A 25993-nucleotide genomic window follows, 5' to 3' on the forward strand; every position below is an offset into this window, starting at 1 on the left:
TGTCTTGCTTTATTTTATTTACTACTTTGTTTGCTGCACTTATATCAAAACACAAAAAAAAATTAGTTGCTAGCTTTACTTTATTTGCTATCTTGTTTGCTATATCAAAAACACGAAAAAATTAGTTTACTTGCATTTACTTTATCTAGTTTGTTTTATTTACTACTGTTAAAATGGCTACCCCTGAAAATACTAAGTTGTGTGACTTCACTAGCACAAATAATAATGATTTCCTATGCACACCTATTGCTCCACCTGCTACTACAGCAGAATTCTTTGAAATTAAACCTGCTTTACTTAATCTTGTTATGCGAGAGCAATTTTAAGTGTTAGTTCTGATGATGCTGCTGCCCATCTCAATAATTTTGTTGAACTATGTGAAATGCAAAAGTATAAAGATGTAGATGGTGACATTATAAAATTAAAATTGTTTCCTTTCTCATTAAGAGGAAGAGCTAAAGATTGGTTGCTATCTCTGCCTAAGAATAGTATTGATTCCTGGACTAAATGCAAGGATGCTTTTATTGGTAGATATTATCCCCCTGCTAAAATTATATCTTTGAGGAGTAGCATAATGAATTTTAAACAATTGGATAATGAACATGTTGCTCAAGCTTGGGAAAGAATGAAATCTCTAGTTAAAAATTGCCCAACCCATGGACTGACTACTTGGATGATCATCCAAACCTTCTATGCAGGACTAAATTTTTCTTCGCGGAATTTATTGGATTCAGCTGCTGGAGGCACCTTTATGTCCATCACTCTTGGTGAAGCAACAAAGCTCCTTGATAATATGATGGTTAATTACTCTGAATGGCACACGGAAAGAGCTCCACAAGGTAAGAAGGTAAATTCTGTTGAAGAATCCTCTTCCTTGAATGATAAAGTTGATGCTATTATGTCTATGCTTGCGAATGATAGGACTAATGTTGATCCTAATAATGTTCCATTAGCTTCATTGGTTGCCCAAGAAGAACATGTTGAAGTAAACTTCATTAAAAATAATAATTTCAACAACAATGCTTATCGGAACAATTCTAGTAATAACTATAGGCCATATCCTTATAATAATGGTAACGGTTATGCTAATTCTTATGGGAATTCTTACAACAATAATAGGAACACACCCCCTAGACTTGAAGCCATGCTTAAAGAATTTATTAGTACACAAACTGCCTTTAACAAATCTGTTGAGGAAAAGCTCAATAAAATTGATATTCTTGTTTCTAGAGTTGATAGTCTTGCCTCTGATGTTGATCTTTTGAAATCGAAAGTTATGCCTAATAGGGATATTGAAAATAAAATTTTTACTACAACAAATTCCATCCAAGTTAGAATTAATGAGAATATAAGATTAATGGCTGAACTGCGTGCTAGGTGGGATAGAGAAGAAAATGAAAAACTAGCTAAAAAAGAAAATGTAGCTAAAGTTTGGACTATTACCACCACTAGCAATGCTAATGACTCATATGTTGCTGCACCTCCTACTATCAATGGTAAAATAATTGGTGTTGGCAATGCTTCTACTCCTAGTGCAAAGCGCGCAAAATTACCTGAAACTGCTAAAACTGCTGAAACTGCCTGTGATAAAACTGCTGAAATTTTTTCCAACCTTGGGGATGATAATCCCATTGCTTTAGATTGTAATGATTTAGATTTTGATGATTGCCACATCTCTGAAGTTATAAAGTTCTTGCAAAAACTTGCTAAGAGTCCCAATGCTAGTGCTATAAACTTGGCTTTCACAAAACATATTACAAATGCTCTCATAAAAGCTAGAGAAGAGAAACTAAAACTTGCAACTTCTATTCCTAGAAAGCTAGAGGATGGTTGGGAGCCCATCATTAAAATGAGAGTCAAAGATTTTGATTGTAATGCTTTATGTGATCTTGGTGCAAGTATTTCTGTTATGCCTAAAAAATTCTATGATATGCTTGACTTGCCACCATTGAAGAATTGTTATTTGGATGTTAATCTCGCTGATAATGCTAAAAAGAAACCTTTGGGGAAAGTTGATAATATTCATATTATGGTTAACAATAACCTTGTCCCCGTTGATTTTGTTGTCTTGGATATTGAATGCAATGCATCTTGCCCCATTATATTGGGAAGACCTTTTCTCCGAACCGTTGGTGCTACTATTGATATGAAGGAAGGTAATATTAAATATCAATTTCCTCTCAAGAAAGGTATGGAACACTTCCCTAGAAAGAGAATGAAGTTACCTTATGATTCTATTATTAGAACAAATTATGATGTTGATGCTTCATCTCTCGATGTTACTTGAGTTACACTTTCTGCGCCTAGCTGAAAGGCGTTAAAGAAAAGCGCTTATGGGAGACAACCCATGTTTTTACTCCAGTATTTTTGTTTTATATTTGTGTCTTGGAAGTTGTTTACTACTGTATCAACCTCTACTTATCATAGTTTTGAGTTTTGTTGTGCCAAGTAAAGTCTTTGATAGAAAAGTAAGTACTAGATTTGGATTACTGCGCAGTTCCAGATTTCTTTGCTGTCACGAATCTGGGTCTATCTCCCTGTAGGTAGCTCAAAAAATTACGCCAATTTACGAGCACGATCCTCAGATATGTACGCAACTTTCATTCAATTTGAGCATTTTCGTTTGAGCAAGTCTGGTGGCCTAATAAAATCCATCTTTACGGACTGTTCTGTTTTGACAGATTCTGTCTTTTATTTCGCATTGCCTCTTTTGCTATGTTGGATGAATTTCTTTGATCCATTAATGTCCAGTAGCTTTATGCAATGTCCAGAAGTGTTAAGAATGATTGTGTCATCTCTGAACATGTGAATTTTTATTATGCGCTAACCCTCTAATGAGTTGTTTCGAGTTTGGTGTGGAGGAAGTTTTCAAGGATCAAGAGAGGAGTATGATGCAATATGATCAAGGAGAGTGAAAGCTCTAAGCTTGGGGATGCCCCGGTGGTTCACCCCTGCATATTATAAGAAGACTCAAGCGTCTAAGCTTGGGGATGCCCAAGGCATCCCCTTCTTCATCGACAACATTATCAGGTTCCTCCCCTGAAACTATATTTTTATTCCATCACATCTTATGCACTTTGCTTGGAGCGTCGGTTTGTTTTTGTTTTTTGTTTTATTTGAATAAAATGGATCCTAGCATTCACTTTGTGGGAGAGAGACACGCTCCGCTGTAGCATATGGACAAATATGTCCTTAGGCTCTACTCATAGTATTCATGGCGAAGTTTCATCTTCGTTAAATTGTTATATGGTTGGAATTGGAAAATGATACATGTAGTAAATTGCTATAATGTCTTGGATAATTTGATACTTGGCAATTGTTGTGCTCATGTTTAAGCTCTTGCATCATATACTTTGCACCCATTAATGAAGAAATACTTAGAGCTTGCTAATTTGGTTTGCATATTTGGTTTCTCTAGAGTCTAGATAACATCTAGTATTGAGTTTTGAACAACAAGGAAGACGGTATGGAGTCTTATAATATTTACAATATGTCTTTTATGTGAGTTTTACTGTACCTTTCATCCTTGTGTTTGTTTCAAATAACCTTGCTAGCCTAAACCTTGTATCGAGAGGGAATACTTCTCATGCATCCAAAATACTTGAGCCAACCACTATGCCATTTGTGTCCACCATATCTACCTACTACATGGTATTTTCCGCCATTCCAAAGTAAATTGCTTGAGTGCTACCTTTAAAATTCCATCATTCACCTTTGCAATATATAGCTCATGGGACAAATAGCTTAAAAACTATTGTAGTATTGAATATGTACTTATGCACTTTATCTCTTATTAAGTTGCTTGTTGAGCGATAACCATGTTTTCTGGGGATGCCATCAACTATTCTTTGTTGGATATCATGTGAGTTGCTATGCATGTCCGTCTTGTCTGAAGCAAGAGAGATCTACCACCTTCATGGTTGGAGCATGCATATTGTTAGAGAAGAACTTTGGGCCGCTAACTAAAGCCATGATTCATGGTGGAAGTTTCAGTTTGGACATATATCCTCAATCTCATATGAGAATAATAATTGTTGCCACATGCTTATGCATTAAAGAGGAGTCCATTATATGTTGTCCATGTTGTCCCGGTATGGATGTCTAAGTTGAGAATAATCAAAAGCGAGAAATCCAAAATGCGAGCTTTCTCCTTAGACCTTTGTACAGGCGACATGGAGGTACCCCATTGTGACACTTGGTCAAAACATGTGCATTGCAAAGATCCGGTAGTCCAAGTTAATTAGGACAAGGTGCGGGCACTATTAGTATACTATGCATGAGACTTGCAACTTGTAAGATATAATGTACATAACTCATATGCTTTATTACTACCGTTGACAAAATTGTTTCATGTTTTCAAAATAAAAGCTCTAGCACAAATATAGCAATCGATGCTTTCCTCTTTGAAGGACCATTCTCTTTACTTTTATGTTGAGTCAGTTCACCTATTTCTCTCCACCTCAAGAAGCAAACACTTGTGTGAACTGTGCATTGATTCCTACATACTTGCATATTGTACTTGTTATATTACTCTATGTCGACAATTATCCATGAGATATACATGTTACAAGTTGAAAGCAACCGCTGAAACTTAATCTTCCTTTGTGTTGCTTCAATGCCTTTACTTTGATTTATTGCTTTATGAGTTAACTCTTATGCAAGACTTATTAATACTTGTCTTGAAGTACTATTCATGAAAAGTCTTTGCTATATGATTCACCTGTTTACTCATGTCATTACCATTGTTTTGATCGCTGCATCCACTACATATGTTTACAAATAGTATGATCAAGGCTATGATGGCATATCACTTCAGAAATTATCTTTGTTATCGTTTTACCTGCTCGGGACGAGCAGAACTAAGCTTGGGGATGCTTGATACGTCTCTGACGTATCGATAATTTCTTATGTTCTATGCCATATTATTGATGATACTTACATGTTTTATGCACACTTTATGTCATATTCGTGCATTTTCTGGAACTAACCTATTAACAAGATGCCGAAGTGCCAGTTCATGTTTTCTGCTGTTTTTGGTTTCAGAAATCCTAGTAACGAAATATTCTCGGAATTGGACGAAACGAAGACCCAGGGGCCTATTTTTCCACGGAGCTTCCAGAAGACCGAAGAACATACGAAGTGGGGCCACGAGGTGGCCAAACCACATGGCGGCGCGGCCAAGGGGGGGCCCGCGCCGCCCTGTGGTGTGGGCCCCTCGTCTGGCCCCCGACTCTGCCCTTCCGCCTACTTAAAGCCTCCGTCGCGAAACGCCTGATGCGAAAAACCACGATACGGAAAACCTTCCAGAGACGCCGCCGCCACCGATCCCATCTCGGGGGATTCTGGTGATCTCCTCCGGCACCCTGCCGGAGAGGGGATTCATCTCCCGGAGGACTCTACACCGCCATGGTCGCCTCCGGAGTGATGAGTGAGTAGTTCACCCCTGGACTATGGGTCCATAGCAGTAGCTAGATGGTTGTCTTCTCCTCATTGTGCTTCATTGTTGGATCTTGTGAGCTGCCTAACATGATCAAGATCATCTATCTGTAATACTCTATGTTGTGTTTGTCGGGATCCGATGGATAGAGAATACCATGTCATGTTAATTATCAAGTTATTACACATGTGTTGTTTATGATCTTGCATGCTCTCCGTCTCTAGTAGAGGCTCTGGCCAAGTTTTTACTTTTAACTCCAAGAGGGAGTACTTATGCTCGATAGTGGGTTCATGCCTGCATTGACACCTGGACAGTGACAGAAAGTTCTAAGGTTGTGTTGTGCTGTTGCCACTAGGGATAAAACATTGGCGCTATGTCCGAGGATGTAGTTGTTGATTACATTACGCACCATACTTAATGCAATTGTCTGTTGTTAGCAACTTAATACTGGAGGGGGTTCGGATGATAACCTGAAGGTGGACTTTTTAGGCATAGATGCAGTTGGATGGCGGTCTATGTACTTTGTCGTAATGCCCAATTAAATCTCACTATACTTATCATGTCATGTATGTGCATTGTTATGCCCTCTCTATTTGTCAATTGCCCGACTGTAATTTGTTCACCCAACATGCTTTTATCTTATGGGAGAGACACCTCTAGTGAACTGTGAACCCCGGTCCATTCTTTTAATACTGAAATACAAATCTGCTGCAATACTTGTTTTACTGTTTTCTCTGCAAACAATCATCTTCCACACAATACGGTTAATCCTTTGTTACAGCAAGCCGGTGAGATTGACAACCTCACTGTTTCGTTGGGGCAAAGTACTTTGGTTGTGTTGTGCAGGTTCCACGTTGGCGCCGGAATCTCTGGTGTTGCGCCGCACTACATCCCGCCGCCATCAACCTTCAACGTGCTTCTTGACTCCTACTGGTTCGATTAAACCTTGGTTTCTTACTGAGGGAAACTTGCCGCTGTGCGCATCACACCTTCCTCTTGGGGTTCCCAACGGACGTGTCAACTACACGCATCAATTGTTCAAAGAACAAACCACCCTCGAGAGACGCCTATCTGCGGCAGACCGATCCAGCGAACGACTAAGAGGCTCGCAAGGAAGCGCCTCTCGAAGTACTCAAGGGGCAGGCAAGCATCAATCAAGATTATCTAGGCTATCGGAAGATGATGCTAGAGAAATAACATCGAACCTGACCAAGTCCTTTATGACCACGGACACCGCAGGCATGCCACGGCCAAAAACCGTCGCAGGAGCAACCGCCAACCTCGCTGCATACCTCATCAATCAGCGCCCTGAAGGTTCCATGCCTCAAGCCCACCGAGGCGCCCTAGAAAGTCTCGCGATATTGGGAGATAATCTAGTTCCGCGGAAGGAAAAGGCCACGTTGCAGGCTAATGGCTCAAAGCATCATGCGAGAGATGCTCGGGACGAAATCACTCAGAGCAGGATCGACAAAGCAAGGCGACGACGCGCCGCCAGGGAGGAGTATGACAGTGATTCTTCGGATGAGAGTCAGGAGAACGACGACGAGCTCAGGGGAGCCGATTGTTTAAGCTACAAAATCCGTGAGACGATGCCACCCAGGAAGTTCAAACCCACCCCTACTGACGCTGCCAAATACGATGGGCAGCAAGAGCCAAGGTCCTGGATAGACGACTATCTGCAGACTGTGATTCTGCATAAGGGGAACCAGATAGCAGCAATGCAGTGCTTGCAGCTCTACCTAAAGGATTCAGCGCGAGCCTGGTTAAGGGGTCTGCCGAAGGGTTCCATCAAATCATAGGACGACCTAGTAGATGCTTTCGTTGCCAATTTCCAGGCAACGTACAAAAGGCCCGTCGGGATCGAAGAATTACGGCATTGCCAGCAAAAGCAGAAGGAATCAATGCGCGCATACATCGGGAGATTCACCAAACTCCTAAACGCTGCCGAAGATGTATCTGTCGACAGAGCAATCGACGCCTTCAGCGATGGCATCCGACGTGAAAGCTACATAGAAGAACTCGGACGCAAAAAGGCAAAAACCATAACCAAGTTAATGGAAATCGCCAACAGCTGGGCTGATGGCGAGGACAACGTGCGAAAGCCGCGACAGCGCAGTGACGACGAGGACGACGACCAGCCGAAGCACGATTCGGGTGGTCGAAGGGATCGTCACAAGAGAAGGAAGAACCGCAGCTATGACGACAATAACCTGGTGGCTGCAGGATACTCCGATCGGCAGGACGACCGATATGACGATACAAGAGACAATCGACAGGACGGCAATCGGAACAACTCTGGGAACCGTGGCAATTATAAACCACGGCAGCAGAGGACTCCCGAACTGCCCTACGCTGAGCAGATCAACGCTCCCTGTTACTTGCACTCGTATACCGATTCTAAGGACGGCAAAACGAAGTCAAGCCATTTGCTCAGGGACTATCGGCAGTTCATTGACATGCACAAACTCATCCAGCAGGGAGGACAGCAACCGCTACCACCACCACCACCACCTCCACCACAGCATCAGGTCCAGCAGGCTCAACCTCACCAACCCAACGAGGCATTCCCACCACCACGTGGGCAGATGAGTATGATCCACAGGACAGGAGTTTCAAGAAGAGAAATGAAGAAGCTCACTCGAGAAATCAACCTGGCAGAAAGCATCATGGCGAACATCCCTGAATATATCGAGTGGTCGTCTCAGAATATTACATTCAGCCGAGCAGGCCACCCGATGACCATACCGAAACCAGGACACGCGGCCTTAGTAGTCGAGGCGCAGGTCGGGGGATTCAAGATGAGCAAAGTCTTCATGGATGGTGGAAGCGGACTAAACCTGATATTTCTCGACACGATCAAGAGTATGTGGATCACCATGAGAATGCTAGAAGAATCGGACACCCGCTTTCATGGGATTCTCCCTACTTCACAAGCGTACTCTCTTGGCAAAGTTTACATGAACATCGTCTTTGGAAAATCCGACAACTTCAGGAAGGAAAAGATCGAGTTTGAAGTCGTGAACTGGGAGTCGCAGTATCACGCTATACTCGGGAGGCCAGCTTATGCCAAGTTCATGGTTGTACCGCACTACGCATACCTCAAACTGAAAATGCCTGGGAGCAACGGGACTAACATTACAGTCTATGGAAGTTTCTCACGCTCGGACAATTGTGATCGAGACTTTCAGAGGATTGCTGCAAAGTTTGGACTGCGGCAGGAACTTACTGACCTTCCTTCGAAGTCATCATCACGTGATACTAAGGAAGAAGAACGCGTCAGAGGAGCAAAGAAGAAGCCAGCCGACCTCGCCCTTGAAGCTTCGGCAGCACAAACTTCTGCAGATAAAGCTTCGGCAGCAAAAGCTTCGGCAGCTGATGACGCAGAAGACTTAGGAGACGGCAAGACACTAGCAACCATCGTCCAGGCTCCTGGTGAAATCAACAACACTTCGGTAACCACTAACATGGTGACCAAGCCAGAAGATGAGAAGAACCCTTTCATTGCTTAAGCAATTTATTAGCGTTTAGTTTTTCCCTTTACTTTCAGCAGGGCCCCTCGTTTTTCGCCCTCTAGCCTCGTGTTTACTTTGTTAATGAGAATTTAATCCCTTGATAAGCATTGCAGTGATTCGGAGCATCTAAACCGCACCATCGTAAACCTTGCCTACGTCTTTCGGTGAGCAACGGTGTAACGTAATATGCGGCAAACGACCATGCTCCGAGAAAGCCTCTACGAGTGCTAAAAGGATGCAAAATAAACAAGGACACCAACCTTTCCCTTTGCTATAGATGCCTCTACGAGTGCCGAAAATAGCAAGAGTTTGGAAATACACATAAACACAACCCACGTTCGATATTTTACTTATGGAAATATCAAAGAACAACGGGCTCATCGACAGATTCACTGCACCCGAAATATTCGGGAGTGACTGTCGAAGCATACATCGGTTGAAAGCAAAGTTGCGCATACAACGGGTTTAGCAAAACCTGCAACACGAGCTGATCACTCAAATGATTTGCGGACCAACGAATACACATACATTTAAACGAGCAATTAAGATTTGCTCCTTCAAAATTTGCCAACGGCACAACATGGTAAAAATACATATACATGTATCTACCTCGGCTAAAACAATCCAAACACTTGGATGCAGTAGCCAAAATACCTATTTACAAAGACAAACTTAACCCTAAATTACCCTTGCAGAATGTCTTTCTCTTCAGGTACCTTTGAGTCCTTTTCTAACCTATCGACAATTACATTGGACGGCAGCACAACCTTCGGATATAGAGATTCCAAATCACCTGTTGCATTGGCAATGGATAGCAAGTCTGCCGAAGGATACCATGCAAGGATAAGGGCAAGCGTAAACCTAGATCCCGCAAATACCTGGGCACGTACCAGGTTCTTGACCTTCTTGGCATTGCTGAATTCTGACATCAAAGTCAACAGAGTGGGAGGAACTGCGTTCAACGGAAACATTGTCTTCCATATAACTCTTAGTCCTTGATACGTCTCCGACGTATCGATAATTTCTTATGTTCCATGCCATATTATTGATGATACCTACATGTTTTATGCACACTTTATGTCATATTCGTGCATTTTCTGGAACTAACCTATTAACAAGATGCCGAAGTGCCAGTTGCTGTTTTCTGCTGTTTTTGGTTTCAGAAATCCTAGTAACGAAATATTCTCGGAATCGGACGAAATCAAGACCCAGGGTCCTATTTTTCCCGGAGCCTTCTAGAACACCCGAGAGCCGCCAGAGGGAAGCCCTGGGGGCCCCACACCACACCCTGGCGCGGCCAGAGGGGGGGCCGCGCCGCCCTATGGTGTGGGCCCCCCAGGACCCCTCCGAGGCTGCCCTTCCGCCTATTTAAAGCCTCCGTCGAGAAAACCCTGATACGAAGAACCACGATACGGAAAACCTTCCAGAGCCGCCGCCATCGCGAAACCAAGATCTGGGGGACAGGAGTCTCTGTTCCGGCACCCTGCCGGAGCGGGGAAGTGCCCCCGGAAGGCTTCTCCATCGACACCGCTGCCATCTCCACCGCCATCTTCATCACCGCTGCTGCTCCCATGAGGAGGGAGTAGTTCTCCATCGAGGCTCGGGGCTGTACCGGTAGCTATGTGGTTAATCTCTCTCCTATGTGCTTCAATACAATAATCTCATGAGCTGCCTTACATGATTGAGATTCATATGATGATGCTTGTAATCTAGATGTCACTATGCTAGTCAAGAGAGTTTTACTTATGTGATCTTTGGAGACTCCTTGTCCCACGTGTGTAAAGGTGACAGTGTGTGCACCGTGTGGGTCTCTTAGGCTATATTTCACAGAATACTTACTCACTGTTATGAATGGCGTAGTGAAGTGCTTATTTATATCTCTTTATGATTGCAATGTGTTTTGTATCACAATTTATCTATGTGCTACTATAGTGATGTTATTAAAGTAGTTTATTCCTCCTGCACGGTGTAATGGTGACAGTGTGTGCATCCGTGTTAGTACTTGGCGTATGTTATGATCATGATCTCTTGTAGATTGTGAAGTTAACTATTGCTATGATAGTATTGATGTGATCTATTCCTCCTACGTGGCGTGAAGGTGACAGTGTGCATGCTATGTTAGTACTTGGTTTAGTCGTATTGATCTTTCTTTCACTCTAAGGTTATTTAAATATGAACATTGAATTGTGGAGCTTGTTAACTCCGGCATTGAGGGTTCGTGTAATCCTACGCAATGTGTTCATCATCCAACAAGAGTGTAGAGTATGCATTTATCTATTCTGTTATGTGATCAAAGTTGAGAGTGTCCACTAGCGAAAGTCTAATCCCTAGGCCTTGTTCCTAAATACTGCTATCGCTGCTTGTTTACTGTTTTACTGCGTTACTACTGCTGCATTACTACTGCTTGTTTACTGTCCTGGGCAAAGCACTTTTCTGGTGCTGTTGCTACTACTTATTCATACCACCTGTATTTCACTATCTCTTCGCCGAACTAGTGCACCTATTAGGTGTGTTGGGGACACAAGAGACTTCTTGCTTTGTGGTTGCAGGGTTGCATGAGAGGGGTATCTTTGACCTCTTCCTCCCTGAGTTCGATAAACCTTGGGTGATCCACTTAAGGGAAACTTGCTGCTGTTCTACAAACCTCTGCTCTTGGAGGCCCAACACTGTCTACAAGAATAGAAGCTCCCGTAGACATCAAGCTATTTTCTGGCGCCGTTGCCGGGGAGGAAAGGTAAAAAGGCACTCATACTCCGGTCCTGTAATGATTTTCTGGCGCCATTGTGTTTGTGCTCGAAGCTATTTCCTTTAGATCCTGCAATTGCATCTTTTTGTTTCTTGTTTACACTAGTTTGGCATAATGGACAACAATGAGCTTCTTATTCTATTTCCTGATTTAAGACATGGATGGTTTGATGCGAAAATTAAATAACCTATGGAATCTTATTTGCATGCTGGTAGTAATATTAGTATGAACGCTTTGAACACCATTGTTGATAATAATGTAGAAAGTTCTAAGCTTGGGGAAGCTGGTTTTCATGATCTTTTTAGTCCCCCCAAGCATTGAGGAGAAAATTTTCTTTGATGATACTTTGCCTCCTATTTATGATGATTATAATAATAGTGGTCTTTTGGTACAACCTACTATGGAGAGTAAATTTTGTTGTGATTATACTATGCCTCCTACACTTGATGAGAATAATAATGATAGTTACTTTGTTGAATTTGCTCCCACTACAACTAATAAAATTGACTATGCTTATGTGGAGAGTAATAATTTTATGCATGAGACTCATGATAAGAATGCTTTATTTGATAGTTATATTGTTGAGTTTGCTCATGATGCTACTGAAAGTTATTATGAGAGAGGAAAATATGGTTGTAGAAATTTTCATGTTACTAAAACACCTCTCTATGTGCTGAAATTTTTGAAGCTACACTTGTTTTATCTTCCTATGCTTGTCACTTTGCTCTTCATGAACTTGTTTATTTACAAGATTCCTATGCATAGGAAGCATGTTAGGCTTAAATGTGTTTTGAATTTGCCTCTTGATGCTCTCTTTTGCCTCAAATACTATTTCTTGTGATTGCATCATTAAAACTGCTGAGTCCATCTTAATGGCTAAAAAGAAAGAACTTCTTGGGAGATAACCCATGTGTTATTTTGCTACAGTACTTTGTTTTATATTTGTGTCTTGGAAGTTGTTTACTACTGTAGCAACCTCTCCTTATCTTAGTTTTGTGTTTTGTTGTGCCAAGTAAAGTCTTTGATAGTAAAGTAAGTACTAGATTTGGATTACTGCACAGTTCCAGATTTCTTTGCTGTCACGAATCTGGGTCTACCTCCCTGTAGGTAGCTCAGAAAATTAAGCCAATTTACGTGCATGATCCTCAGATATGTACGCAACTTTCATTCAATTTGGGCATTTTCATTTGAGCAAGTCTGGTGGCCTAATAAAATCCATCTTTACGGACTGTTCTGTTTTGACAGATTCTGCCTTTTGTTTCGCATTGCCTCTTTTGCTATGTTGGATGAATTTCTTTGATCCATTAATGTCCAGTAGCTTTATGCAATGTCCAGAAGTGTTAAGAATGATTGTGTCACCTCTGAACATGTTAATTTTTATTGTCCACTAACCCTCTAATGAGTTGTTTCGAGTTTGGTGTGGAGGAAGTTTTCAAGGGTCAAGAGAGGAGGATGATATACTATGATCAAGAAGAGTGAAAAGTCTAAGCTTGGAGATGCCCCGGTGGTTCACCCCTGCATATTCTAAGAAGACTCAAGCGTCTAAGCTTGGGGATGCCCAAGGCATCCCCTTCTTCATCGACAACATTATCAGGTTCCTCCCCTGAAACTATATTTTTATTCCGTCACATCTTATGCACTTTGCTTGGAGCGTCGGTTTGTTTTTGTTTTTGTTTTGTTTGAATAAAATGGATCCTAGCATTCACTTTGTGGGAGAGAGACACGCTCCGCTGTAGCATATGGACAAGTATGTCCTTAGGCTCTACTCATAGTATTCATGGCGAAGTTTCTTCTTCGTTAAATTGTTATATGGTTGGAATTGGAAAATGCTACATGTAGTAACTCTAAAATGTCTTGGATAATTTGATACTTGGCAATTGTTGTGCTCATGTTTAAGCTCTTGCATCATATACTTTGCACCCATTAATGAAGAAACACTTAGAGCTTGCAAATTTGGTTTGCATAATTGGTCTCTCTAAGGTCTAGATAATTTCTAGTATTGAGTTTGAACAACAAGGAAGACGATGTAGAGTCTTATAATGTTTACAATATGTCTTTTATGTGAGTTTTGCTGCACCGTCCATCCTTGTGTTTGTTTGAAATAACCTTGCTAGCCTAAACCTTGTATCGAGAGGGAATACTTCTCATGCATCCAAAATCCTTGAGCCAACCACTATGCCATTTGTGTCCACCATACCTACCTACTACATGGTATTTATCCGCCATTCCAAAGTAAATTGCTTGAGTGCTACCTTTAAATTCCATCATTCACCTTTACAATATATAGCTCATGGGACAAATAGCTTAAAAACTATTGTGGTATTGAATATGTACTTATGCACTTTATCTCTTATTAAGTTGCTTGTTGTGCGATAACCATGCTTCTGGGGACGCCATCAACTATTCTTTGTTGAATATCATGTGAGTTGCTATGCATGTCCGTCTTGTCTGAAGTAAGAGAGATCTACCACCTTAATGGTTGGAGCATGCATATTGTTAGAGAAGAACATTGGGCCGCTAACTAAAGCCATGATTCATGGTGGAAGTTTCAGTTTTGGACATATATCCTCAATCTCATATGAGAATAATAATTGTTGCCACATGCTTGTGCATTAAAGAGGAGTCCATTATCTGTTGTCCATGTTGTCCCGGTATGGATGTCTAAGTTGAGAATAATCAAAAGCGAGAAATCCAAAATGCGAGCTTTCTCCTTAGACCTTTGTACAGGCGGCATGGAGGTACCCCATTGTGACACTTGGTTAAAACATGTGCATTGCAAAGATCCGGTAGTCCAAGCTAATTAGGACAAGGTGCGGGCACTATTAGTATACTATGCATGAGACTTACAACTTGTAAGATATAATTTACATAACTCATATGCTTTATTACTACCGTTGACAAAATTGTTTCATGTTTTCAAAATAAAAGCTCTAGCACAAATATAGCAATCGATGCTTTCCTCTTTGAAGGACCTTTCTTTTACTTTTATGTTGAGTCAGTTCACCTATTTCTCTCCACCTCAAGAAGCAAACACTTGTGTGAACTGTGCATTGATTCCTACATACTTGCATATTGCACTTGTTATATTTCTCTATGTTGACAATTATCCATGAGATATACATGTTACAAGTTGAAAGCAACCGCTGAAACTTAATCTTCCATTGTGTTGCTTCAATGTCTTTACTTTAAATTATTTCTTTATGAGTTAACTCTTATGCAAGACTTATTGATGCCTGTCTTGAAAGTGCTATTCATGAAAAGTCATTGCTTTATGATTCAGTTGTTTACTCATGTCATTACCATTGTTTTGATCGCTGCATTCATTGCATATGTTTACAAATAGTATGATCAAGGTTATGATGGCATGTCACTTCAGAAATTATCTTTGTTATCGTTTTACCTGCTCGGGACGAGCAGAACTAAGCTTGGGGATGCTTGATACGTCTCCGACGTATCGATAATTTCTTATGTTCCATGCCATATTATTGATGATACCTACATGTTTTATGCACACTTTATGTCATATTCGTGCATTTTCTGGAACTAACCTATTAACAAGATGCCGAAGTGCCAGTTGCTGTTTTCTGCTGTTTTTGGTTTCAGAAATCCTAGTAACGAAATATTCTCGGAATCGGACGAAATCAAGACCCAGGGTCCTATTTTTCCCGGAGCCTTCCAGAACACCCGAGAGCCGCCAGAGGGAAGCCCTGGGGGCCCCACACCACACCCTGGCGCGGCCAGAGGGGGGGCCGCGCCGCCCTATGGTGTGGGCCCCCCAGGCCCCCTCCGAGGCTGCCCTTCCGCCTATTTAAAGCCTCCGTCGAGAAAACCCTGATACAAAGAACCACGATACGGAAAACCTTCCAGAGCCGCCGCCATCGCGAAGCCAAGATCTGGGGGACAGGAGTCTCTGCTCCGGCACCCTGCCGGAGTGGGGAAGTGCCCCCGGAAGGCTTCTCCATCGACACCGCTGCCATCTCCACCGCCATCTTCATCACCGCTGCTGCTCCCATGAGGAGGGAGTAGTTCTCCATCGAGGCTCGGGGCTGTACCGGTAGCTATGTGGTTAATCTCTCTCCTATGTGCTTCAATACAATAATCTCATGAGCTGCCTTACATGATTGAGATTCATATGATGATGCTTGTAATCTAGATGTCACTATGCTAGTCAAGAGAGTTTTACTTATGTGATCTCCGGAGACTCCTTGTCCCACGTGTGTAAAGGTGACAGTGTGTGCACCGTGTGGGTCTCTTAGGCTATATTTCACAGAATACTTACTCACTGTTATGAATGGCGTAGTGAAGTGCTTATTTATATCTCTTTATGATTGCAATGTGTTTTGTATCACAATTTATCTATGTGCTACTCTAGTGATGTTATTAAAGTAGTTTATTCCTCCTGCACGGTGTAATGGTGACAGTGTGTGCATCCGTGTTAGTACTTGGCGTATGCTATGATCATGATCTCTTGTAGATTGTGAAGTTAACTATTGCTATGATAGTATTGATGTGATCTATTCCTCCTACGTGGCGTGAAGGTGACAGTGTGCATGCTATGTTAGTACTTGGTTTAGTCGTATTGATCTTTCTTGCACTCTAAGGTTATTTAAATATGAACATTGAATTGTGGAGCTTGTTAACTCCGGCATTGAGGGTTCGTGTAATCCTACGCAATGTGTTCATCATCCAACAAGAGTGTAGAGTATGCATTTATCTATTCTGTTATGTGATCAAAGTTGAGAGTGTCCACTAGCGAAAGTCTAATCCCTAGGCCTTGTTCCTAAATACTGCTATCGCTGCTTGTTTACTGTTTTACTGCGTTACTACTGCCGCGTTACTACTGCTTGTTTACTGTCCTGGGCAAAGCACTTTTCTGGTGCTGTTGCTACTACTTATTCATACCACCTGTATTTCACTATCTCTTCGCCGAACTAGTGCACCTATTAGGTGTGTTGGGGACACAAGAGACTTCTTGCTTTGTGGTTGCAGGGTTGCATGAGAGGGATATCTTTGACCTCTTCCTCCCTGAGTTCGATAAACCTTGGGTGATCCACTTAAGGGAAACTTGCTGCTGTTCTACAAACCTCTGCTCTTGGAGGCCCAACACTGTCTACAAGAATAGAAGCTCCCGTAGACATCAGTCCTTTGTAACACTTGTCGAATAAGTGGTGGACTTGCTCGACCCGATCTTGGAACTGAGCAACAGCCGAAGCTTTCGAGTGCTCCCTCCAGAAAATTTCGTCGGCTGATGACAGCTGGGTTAATGCGTGCACACGCTCGTGAATCCGCTTGTTCTCTTCCACACGGTTCAAAGCTATGACTGGCAAAGAAATCAATGGAAGATCAGGCAATGCGTTTTCAACGAAAGAGTAATGAAATCAAAGACAAGGGAACTTACAGTTTAAACTTTCGGTGGCCTTGTGCAGTTCAGTAAGAGCGTAGCGTTCTACGTCGGCTGCAATTTCGCCCTTTTTCTTGATAATGGCGGCCAAGGCGTAGGTGCTGCGCAGGTCCTTTTCCAACTGTGTGACCCGATCCTTCATACGTTGCACTCAATCATCTTCAGAAAGAGCACCTGAGGAATCATCAACAAATGAAGGCACTGGGAACACCTGCAAGGAAAGGCGTCAAAGGCATGACAGATCGATTCGCTTCAACATCAGAAGGTACTCCCATCGGGAGAATACAAGCAGAAGTATCATAACAAAGAGTGTGCCAGCAACATTGCTAGCACAAAAGTTTATTACAAACAGAAGTTATCCGGCAGGACATTGTTTCACACCAGTTCAAAGAATAGCTTGCTATAAAAATTAAATGGCTTGGGTTTGAGTCGATAAACTAGGTCCGACCGATGTCTTCTTTTATGACACCAGCTCGAGGAGCTGGCGTGCGCACTTAAGAGCCGATATCTTGAAGATGCTTAAATCAACAAGTTGCCCATCCTGTTCTTTCGGCAGCTCCTTAGACATTTCTTCAATGCCAGCCTTAAAGCCGTGACCCATCATAAGTTGGAAGGCAAGGAGGGCACCATAGGTACGCGAGGTGCGTTTGAATACCTCGATAACCTCCTTGGTGTCAACCGCGAAGGCGTCGATCAGCTGCCCCAGAGTTCTGTTTTGATTGATCTTAGGGAAGATCATCGAGTGCATCCGCGCTAGGGCACCTTTTACCTTTTCAAGAAGCTCCCGCGTAAGCTGGTGGGAGGCAAGAGTCATCGACACACCATTTGCCGGAGAATTGTTTGGAACTTTGTCCAAGGCATTGGCAGGGATGTTGGCAGCTTCTGCAAGAAAATGAAATGAAAAAGGTCGTTGACAAAGGATCGAGTACATAAGTGCAATAATCAAACAGAGGTATACAAAGGAGATTACCAAGTAAAGCCAAGGAAGACTGGCGAAGGGGTTCATCCTTCTCAGCCGCCCGGGCTTCGGCAGCCAGCCTGATTGCCTCCTCTTCTCTCAGCTTCTCCCTCAGCTTTCCCAGTTCCTCCTTCAGGGAGTCGACTTCCTGGCGGGCCTCGGCAGCTATCTTGACTGCACCGTCCAACTTCGAGGAGGAAGATTCAACTTCCTTCTGCAGCCGAACCTTCTCTGCCTCCAGAGAAGTGTATTGGGAAGCAAAGGCCTCTAAAGAGGAGATAACTCCTCGCAGGTCCTAAAGGAAAAAGGATATTCGATGAAGAATCATTAAGCAAGATACGCATCAGGAAAGTTCATGTTGTAATCGAAAAAGACTTACAGAAGGAGGAGTCCTGGCAGCGGCAGTTGAAGGAGCATCTTTCCCTTTAGAAAGGGAGGAAGCTGTTGATGCCTGAGCTGCGGGGGCTACTTTAGGAACCGATGCTTCGGAAGCAGCGACGTCCGGCGTAGCAGCTCCGGATTTGGCCTTCTTAGCCGGCGGCTCGACAAAACCCTCGTCACTGTGAAAGGAGATGTTTGACAAAAAATTATGAAAGGAATGCAAGAAATAAAAAGGCAAGATATGACTTCAGGGAGGAAGGTGCTTACATATCGAAGAGATCATCTTCATCGGCAAAGCCGCCGGTCGATCTCTTCACGGGTGAAGCCCTGGTCTCCTCCACAGCTGCATTAACAAAGGTATCACGATCAGCGTCATCATCACGCATTGATCCCTCTGTGTCGCAAGCGTTGTCGGCTGAGGAAGGAAGATCGGTGTGGGCAGCTTCTGAATTTATCGGGCCATTATGTTCACTCTCCGGGCTTGTGGGCTCGACAGTGTGAAAGTCAACAGGGATTGAGGAGCCTCTTCCCTCAGAAGTATCATTTGGCGAATCGCGCAAGTCGCCCGAAACTATGGGGATCTGCCGAAGAAAGGAGCAAATGAGAATAGCGTAAATTATGTCGACTGAAAAGAAGCAGCGTAGTAAAAGTATAAAGAAAAAAAATTACCTCTGATAGTGGATGATCAGCATCGAGAGGAGTGTAGGAAGACACCAATGGAATTGAGTCTTCTTGACTAAAGAGAGTAAGGCGACGGACTTCATCTAGCAACTCCTTTTCTGACAGTTCAGCAACATTGATCCTGGTCTCATCTTTTGGACCCGTATACAACCACATTGGACGAACTCTTGCCATGACTGGTTGGACCCGACGTTTCAAGAACACCGCTGCTACCTCTGTACCGATCGTGGTTTGACCATCGGCTTCTTTGATTCGAAGGAATTTGGCGAATAGTTCATCGGCTGCCGCCCTTTCATCGGGAGAAAGAATGTTCTTCCAGGAATCTTTCGGCTTAGCCTCAAGGACGTCGGCAAAGCAAGGAAGCTGGGACTCGGTTGTCAAAGAATCTTTGACATAAAACCATTTCAGTCTCCATCCTTGCACAGATTCTCTCATTGGGAAACTGAAATAGTTAACCTCCGAGCGAGCCACAAACCCCACGCCACCAATGACGAAAGATCCGTTGCTACTGCTGTAACTCTTAACATAGAAGATCTTCTTCCACAACCCGAAATGCGGCTCAATGCCCAAAAATGCCTCGCAGAGGGTGATAAACACAGCAACGTGAAGGATCGAGTTGGGAGTGAGTTGCCATAGTTGGATTTCATAAATCCGTAGAAGGCGAAGAGGGAACTCATGGGCAGGAAGCGAAAGACCCCGATATAGGAATGATAGGAACACCATGGTAAAACCAGCAGGGGGATTGGGCCGAGAAATTGCACCTGGAAGTATCACGTTCCCCTCGTCGGGGGAAACTAATCCAAGGCTTCGGGCCCTCTTCTCATCATGTTTTGTGATGGAGGACGCTAGCTAATCTCCTGGCGGCGCTGGCGGCACCGGAGTTGGAGAAGGAGCGTCTGAAGAACTCTTCTTTGGAAGAGTGGAGGAAGATTTGGTGGCGGCGCCACCGGTCGTAGAGCTGCCGGCGGCAGTAATGCTCTTCTTCTTCACCATTGTGAGATCTGGGGAAGATTGAAGAAGCGGTGGTGGCGGCGCAGCAGTTACGGAAAGAAGAAGAAGAAGAAGAAGAAGAAGAAGAAAGGCAAAAGCAGATGTGGGAGAATATTAGGGATTTTTCGTCCCTTAAAGATCTTAAGAGGAGAAGAACTGCGTGGGCACGTGTCGTTTATGCCAGTTTATCAAGTGGACCTTTTTTCGATTGATGGTTGCGGGAATCGAGGAGACGCCTTGGTAACTGTGCGAGAAGGGCGGAAATTGCTTGAAAATAGGACCAGACAGGGAGAGAATGGGCCCGGCGGGTCGCGTCTTGTCAGTCAAAATCAAGACGTTGGTAAAACATCATCAATGACGTCATGAAGAATGCTTGAAGCACTCGAAGGAATAAAAAGCTATCGGATGGTGAACTTGAGTCTATGCACAGATTGCGAAGCATCTGCGCTTAGACTCGGGGGCTACTCCCATCGGGAGCGCTGACGCGCACCCGACAGATTGAGGACTCAAAGGAAAAAGAGGATGAAGAGAAAGGTGGTTGCTCAGCCTGAGTCTACGCACGGATTACAAGCATCCGTACCTAGACTCGGGGGCTACTCCCATCGGGAGCGCTGAACGCGCACCCGACAGAACTTTTTTGCACTCTAGGATCATGCCCTGGGACTTGATTCTGTGTAGGGTAACGTTGTTTTACCATCGGTAGTTAACCAACAAAAGCTGGGCACGTTACTCATCATCCCTTGCAAGCGGAAAATATATCGGATGACCTATGAAGACCTGCAGAAAACTTCGGCAGGGAAGAATATTCGAGTGGTACAACTTGAGTATACGCACGGATTGCAGGCATCCGCACCTAGACTCGGGGGCTACTCCCATCAGGAGCGCTGACGCGCACCCGACAGAAGAAGATGATGCTGATTCAAGATGAACAAGGACGATCAAGGAGAAAGAACATCAGAAGGAGACATGCTTTAGTCTCCACCCGAACCATGTTCGGCTGGACACTCGGGGGCTACTGACGTGGGCATTACCCTTCGGGTAACCGACATTGCCCTATCCCATATTGTCTAGTTGGAGGCCCATGAAGGCACTTGGATGGCACACCATAAGATTCCTTGGCGGGCAAGATAACGAGGCGGCCGAACAAAGAAAGATTAGATCTAAAGCTACTGTAAACCTAGTCGTATTCGGTTAGACCTCTAGAGACCTGGCCTCCTATATAAAGGCCAGGAGAGGGGCTGCCGAGGGACACAATCAATCTTAGCAATCTAGGCCACCAAAAAGTCTAGAGCTAGGTCATCATAGCACTTAGCCTCTCGACGAGATCTCAGCCGAACTATTCGGCACCCCATTGTAACCCAATATCTTCATAATCAAGAACAGACAGGCATGACGTAAGGGTTTTACCTCATCGAGGGCCCCGAACCTGGGTAAATCGCTCTCCCCGCTTGTCTGTAAACCGATGTCTCGTGTCAGCTTGCAGGATTCCGTCAACCCTAAGCCCCAATCGGAGGGCATTGCCGATGAGTACCCTCGACAACAGGCTTTCGCCCGGATGTGCACCTACACCATCGCAATAGGGCAGGCTAACCTCCCACACCCTGCAGGAGCCGCAGCGGGGGGTGGACACGGGCCACCGAGGAAGGGGAGCTGCCGAACTGCAGAGGTCCCACACCTTGGGAGGAGGGGCAGCCACCTTGAGGCACGAAGCAGGGCGCCATCGATCTGCAGAAGTGCAACATCCAGATGGGCGGGCCACAGCCACCAGGAGGAGCACGATGCCCAGCCAAGCCAAGGGGCCGAGGATGGAGCAGCAGGAGCGGAAGCCGGGGGACGCGCATCAGCGCCCCAAAGGACTGGAACGATGGCCAGCCGCCGGAACGAAGAGGAGGCAGGCTTCCCGGACGCGGCCTCACACGAGGAGGCCAAGATCTGAAGCCGCAGGGCCCCCCCCGGCCGAGCACGGCCGCGCGCCGCGGCGGATGCGCAGGGAGCACCGACCGGCGGCGCACTAGGCAGCCACCGGCCAGCCGAGCAGCGCCGCGCCCACCCCCAGCCGCAGAGGCGCCGCAGCAGACCCCGCCACGGCGTGGACGGGCAGGACGGCGGCGGGCCAAGCGCTGGAGCCCAGCGCGGAAGGCGGCGACCTCCAAGGCCGGCATGGCGGCCTCCCTCCGAAACGGCCATGCAGGAGCCCGAGAGGCATAGATCCTCGCCGCCCCCGTCCTCGGCGGCTCACGGCTTAGCCGGCTTGTAAATCTATGTTGCTCCTAGTATTCTGGCTGTACTGACTAACCAAGTGCTTCAGTTGTTTGGGTCGCATCTTAGTTGAGAGGACAAAGTTGCTTATGAAAGGGCTTGTAAATCTAATCTACATGGGGTCTTGTTTTTGCTCGAAGTTTAGTGCGAGGTATGAGATTTCTCATGGGGTCTTGCTTTCCATACACCACGCATGTTAAACTATCTACCATGGTTTTTGAGTCGTTGTATAGTCGATGTATATAGTCGCTGAGGCGTTTTTCAAAAATCACGGCGACTCTCGACTATACAACGACTTATGACGACTATACATCTTTTTTGGTCGACTATACATGAGTCGGAGCCTCAGACGACTCACTTTTGAATCAGAGGACCCGATGTTGTCGGGCGCAGAAGGAGTTCTACACCATGCACGAAGGAGTACGTCTACATCATGCGTCAGGAGTTCTCCTCTATAGCGAAGAAGGAAGTTCACTGAAGAAGTTGAAGAAGGACTATGACATCTCACATGACTTATAAAATGCATGTAATATTTATCCTTCTTTAATGTAGCTAAGTTTGTGTGGTAGTCATTTTAAGAGGTTTTTTACGGTACAATTTACTATCCTATGGACTAGTACCTTTATTTAAAATAAACATACATATTTATCTTCAACTAAAGGTTACCCCATCTCTTCTTATATTACAAAACCTGCATGGTACTCCTTGTCCCATTGAAGAAAAAGAAAACATCATGCGCAAGAGTTCACAAGAATTTTTACCTAGCCTAAGAGGAACTAGTGTTCAAGAATCAATCATACATGAAAACCCCTACATCAATTTGTCAACATGTGAGGACATGTGTACGCATGTTTGATCATGACATGTTAACGGTCATAGTAGCCCAAGAATTATGTAGTAGACAAGGGCGACCGGAAGAGCTATTAGCGTGCTAAATATGACCCTGCAATTGGGGAAAAATGTGTAAACAAAAATTTGACACAAAATTAAGTTCTTAAACACTTATGGTTCAAAATTTCGACGAATAAATTAAATTTTGATAGATTAAAATCTGAAATAAATTCTGATTTTTTTTTAAAAATAGTTTTGATGTAGTGGATTTTTATATAGAAACTTTTCTATTGGCAGGTGGTGTTTTGGCTCCCATGTGCGTATGAATCTATTATGGCAAAAAGAAAAACAAAGTTGCAAATGTCAAAAAAATCCATTTTTTTTTTGCATTACATAGACACATTCTATGTTGGCACACAAGTTTTTTTTTGGGGGAAAAAGAGCATTTTATGTGGCATGTGCATAAAGATTAAAAAAATCATCTGCAAATAGTCATGTTGAAGCATGGAAATTTTTGTTTTTTACATGGACGCAAAATATGTTTTTTTTTTTCCAAAAGTTGTGTGCGAACATAGGAGCACTTGTAATTATGAAAATATTTCAAATGATTCTTGATTGACTTACCCGGTGCAAAGAATTGAGGCATGGAGATTGTACTCTCTGGCGAACACGAACGGCACGATCCCCAGTGGAATGGCGGCCTACATATAAACATGCCACGCACTAACTTAGTGGTTGTCTTGGAATGACGAGCCAAGAATGGCAGGGCCGGACCGATGGGGAGACACGTACTTGGACAATGGCGATGCGCAGCAGCGTGCCTCGGAGGCCGACGGCGGCGGAGGCGATCGCCATGACCGCGGGGCCGAGGAGGAAGCGAACGGCCATGGTAGCAGCCGTGACGGTGTTGGTGCCTGCGATGATCTTGGGCTGTATGGCCATGAAGAGTCCCAGGCTGAACATGGCCATCCCCAGCCCTGCGTCGGAGAGGATGGAGATGGAGTTGGCCACGATGGCCGGCATGTTGAGGTGGAATCTGCAGCAAACAGGCATGAGTGACTTGAGCACGATGGGCAAGTGAGGATCGAAGGAGAAATGAGTTACCGGAATTTGATGAGTGACCAAGCGAGGCCGAGGACGCAGGCAAACGTGTTTGGGTTCCGTATAAGCCTGCGCCACACGATCGGCAGGATGAGCCGGAGCATCAGGCCAAACGGTGGCGTCGCGCCGCCGCCGTCCTTGTTGGCCTCCACCGTCGTGCCGGCCTCCTGCACGGCGGCCTCGGTCTTGACGCCCACGGTTCCGTCTGGTGCCACCTCTGCCGTACTTCCGTCGAGCGACGCGACTTCTGGGTCGACGCACACGGCGGCGAGGCTCACCGGAAACCTCCCCGCGACGAGCAGCCGCGCGGCGCGGAACTCGAAGAGGAGGATGAGCAAGTTGTACCAGACGAGGCACTGGAGCACAACGAGCTGCACCACGAGGTGTCCAGCATGCGGCCCGTACATGGGGGCGATGAGCGGGATGCCGACGATGAGCGAGTTGGTTAGAGTGGACAGGGAGAAGAGCGTGATGGACCAGTCCAGCCCGGCGAACCGGCCGTAGCGCGCGGGGGCGAGGCGACACCATACGGCGAGCGCGGCGAGGACGAGGAGCTTCTGGAGGGTGTCGGCCGCGGCGAAGCGGAGGTCCATGGCGTAGAGGTCGGTGGCGGAGATGACCTTGAAGATGAGGAGCGGCACGGCGAAGACGGCCACGAAGCGGTTGATGCCGCCGCACTGCTCGGGGGTGATGACGGCCCACCAGCGCACGGACCCGTAGGCCAGTACCATCGCCACGTACAGCGGCACCACGGCGGACATCACCATGTACAGGTCGTGCCACATTATCATCGTGCACACACGCCCTGCCGGGACACCGCGAGCAACGCCGGGCCGGAGACCGGAGTGGTGGCGCCGCCGCGAATCTTGGTGCACTGAAATCGGCGCAGCGCGGCCTTCCCGTGTGTTGGAATTGCACCAAGTTTGTTTGTCAATAGCTTTGGTGCGACAAACTGAGATAGTAAGCTACGATTTTCGTTTGATTGATATATAAACGGATTTGCTAGCCGGCCTTAAGGTAGAGTGTCAACCCCACATATATACGTGACCACCTCTCCTCATCGGGGGCACCAAAATTAACCTAGTACAATTTTCGTTTGATTGATATATAAACGGATTTGCTAGCCGGCCTTAAGGTAGAGTGTCAACCCCACATATATACGTGACCACCTCTCCTCATCGGGGGCACCAAAATTAACCTAGTACGATTTTCGTTTCATTGATATATAAACGGATTTGCTAGCACGCAGGGAATAGCTGGCCATCTTCTTGTCTGATTTTGAGTATTTCGCATTCCTGTCTCCGTCTGTTCCCTTTCCATTCTTTTCTTTTTTGACCCTCTGGTTTGTTCCCACGTGCTTCTCCCCAATGTTCGTTTATCCCAAACAAATGCTCCTTGAGTAATATAAATTTCTAAACCGAGACAATATTTTAATTCACTTTTCGGAGTGTGGAATTTTGTGGTAAGAAAATAGGTGGGGAATAGCACAAAATAGATGAGGCACTCATATAGATGATTATATTACGTTTTTATTCGCGATTTATTATATACTAGCAAAATACCTGGTGGCGTTGCTACTGGTTTCTTTTTATTGAATATATATTTAGACCATTGATATTTTTTGTCAGTTAACAAATCTCAGTAAATTAGATACGTGATGGCTCGAGGAAGACACGTTACTTGCCTAAACTTAGCT

General features: G+C 44.8%; 1 protein-coding gene across 1 annotated transcript; it reads right to left on the minus strand.

Annotated features, from left to right (window-relative positions):
• Nucleotides 1-23238: 23238 nt before the first annotated feature.
• Nucleotides 23239-25088, minus strand: LOC127344210 (probable auxin efflux carrier component 3b). The gene is made up of 4 exons (XM_051370749.1): nt 24301-25088; nt 23989-24232; nt 23821-23897; nt 23239-23308 (listed from the first exon to the last, which is right to left on the minus strand). The coding sequence occupies exons 1-4, from the start codon at nt 25086-25088 to the stop codon at nt 23239-23241; spliced, it is 1179 nt and encodes a 392-aa protein (XP_051226709.1).
• Nucleotides 25089-25993: the final 905 nt, after the last annotated feature.

Source organism: Lolium perenne, chromosome 1 (assembly GCF_019359855.2).
Source record: "Lolium perenne isolate Kyuss_39 chromosome 1, Kyuss_2.0, whole genome shotgun sequence".
Lineage (NCBI taxonomy): Eukaryota > Viridiplantae > Streptophyta > Magnoliopsida > Poales > Poaceae > Lolium > Lolium perenne.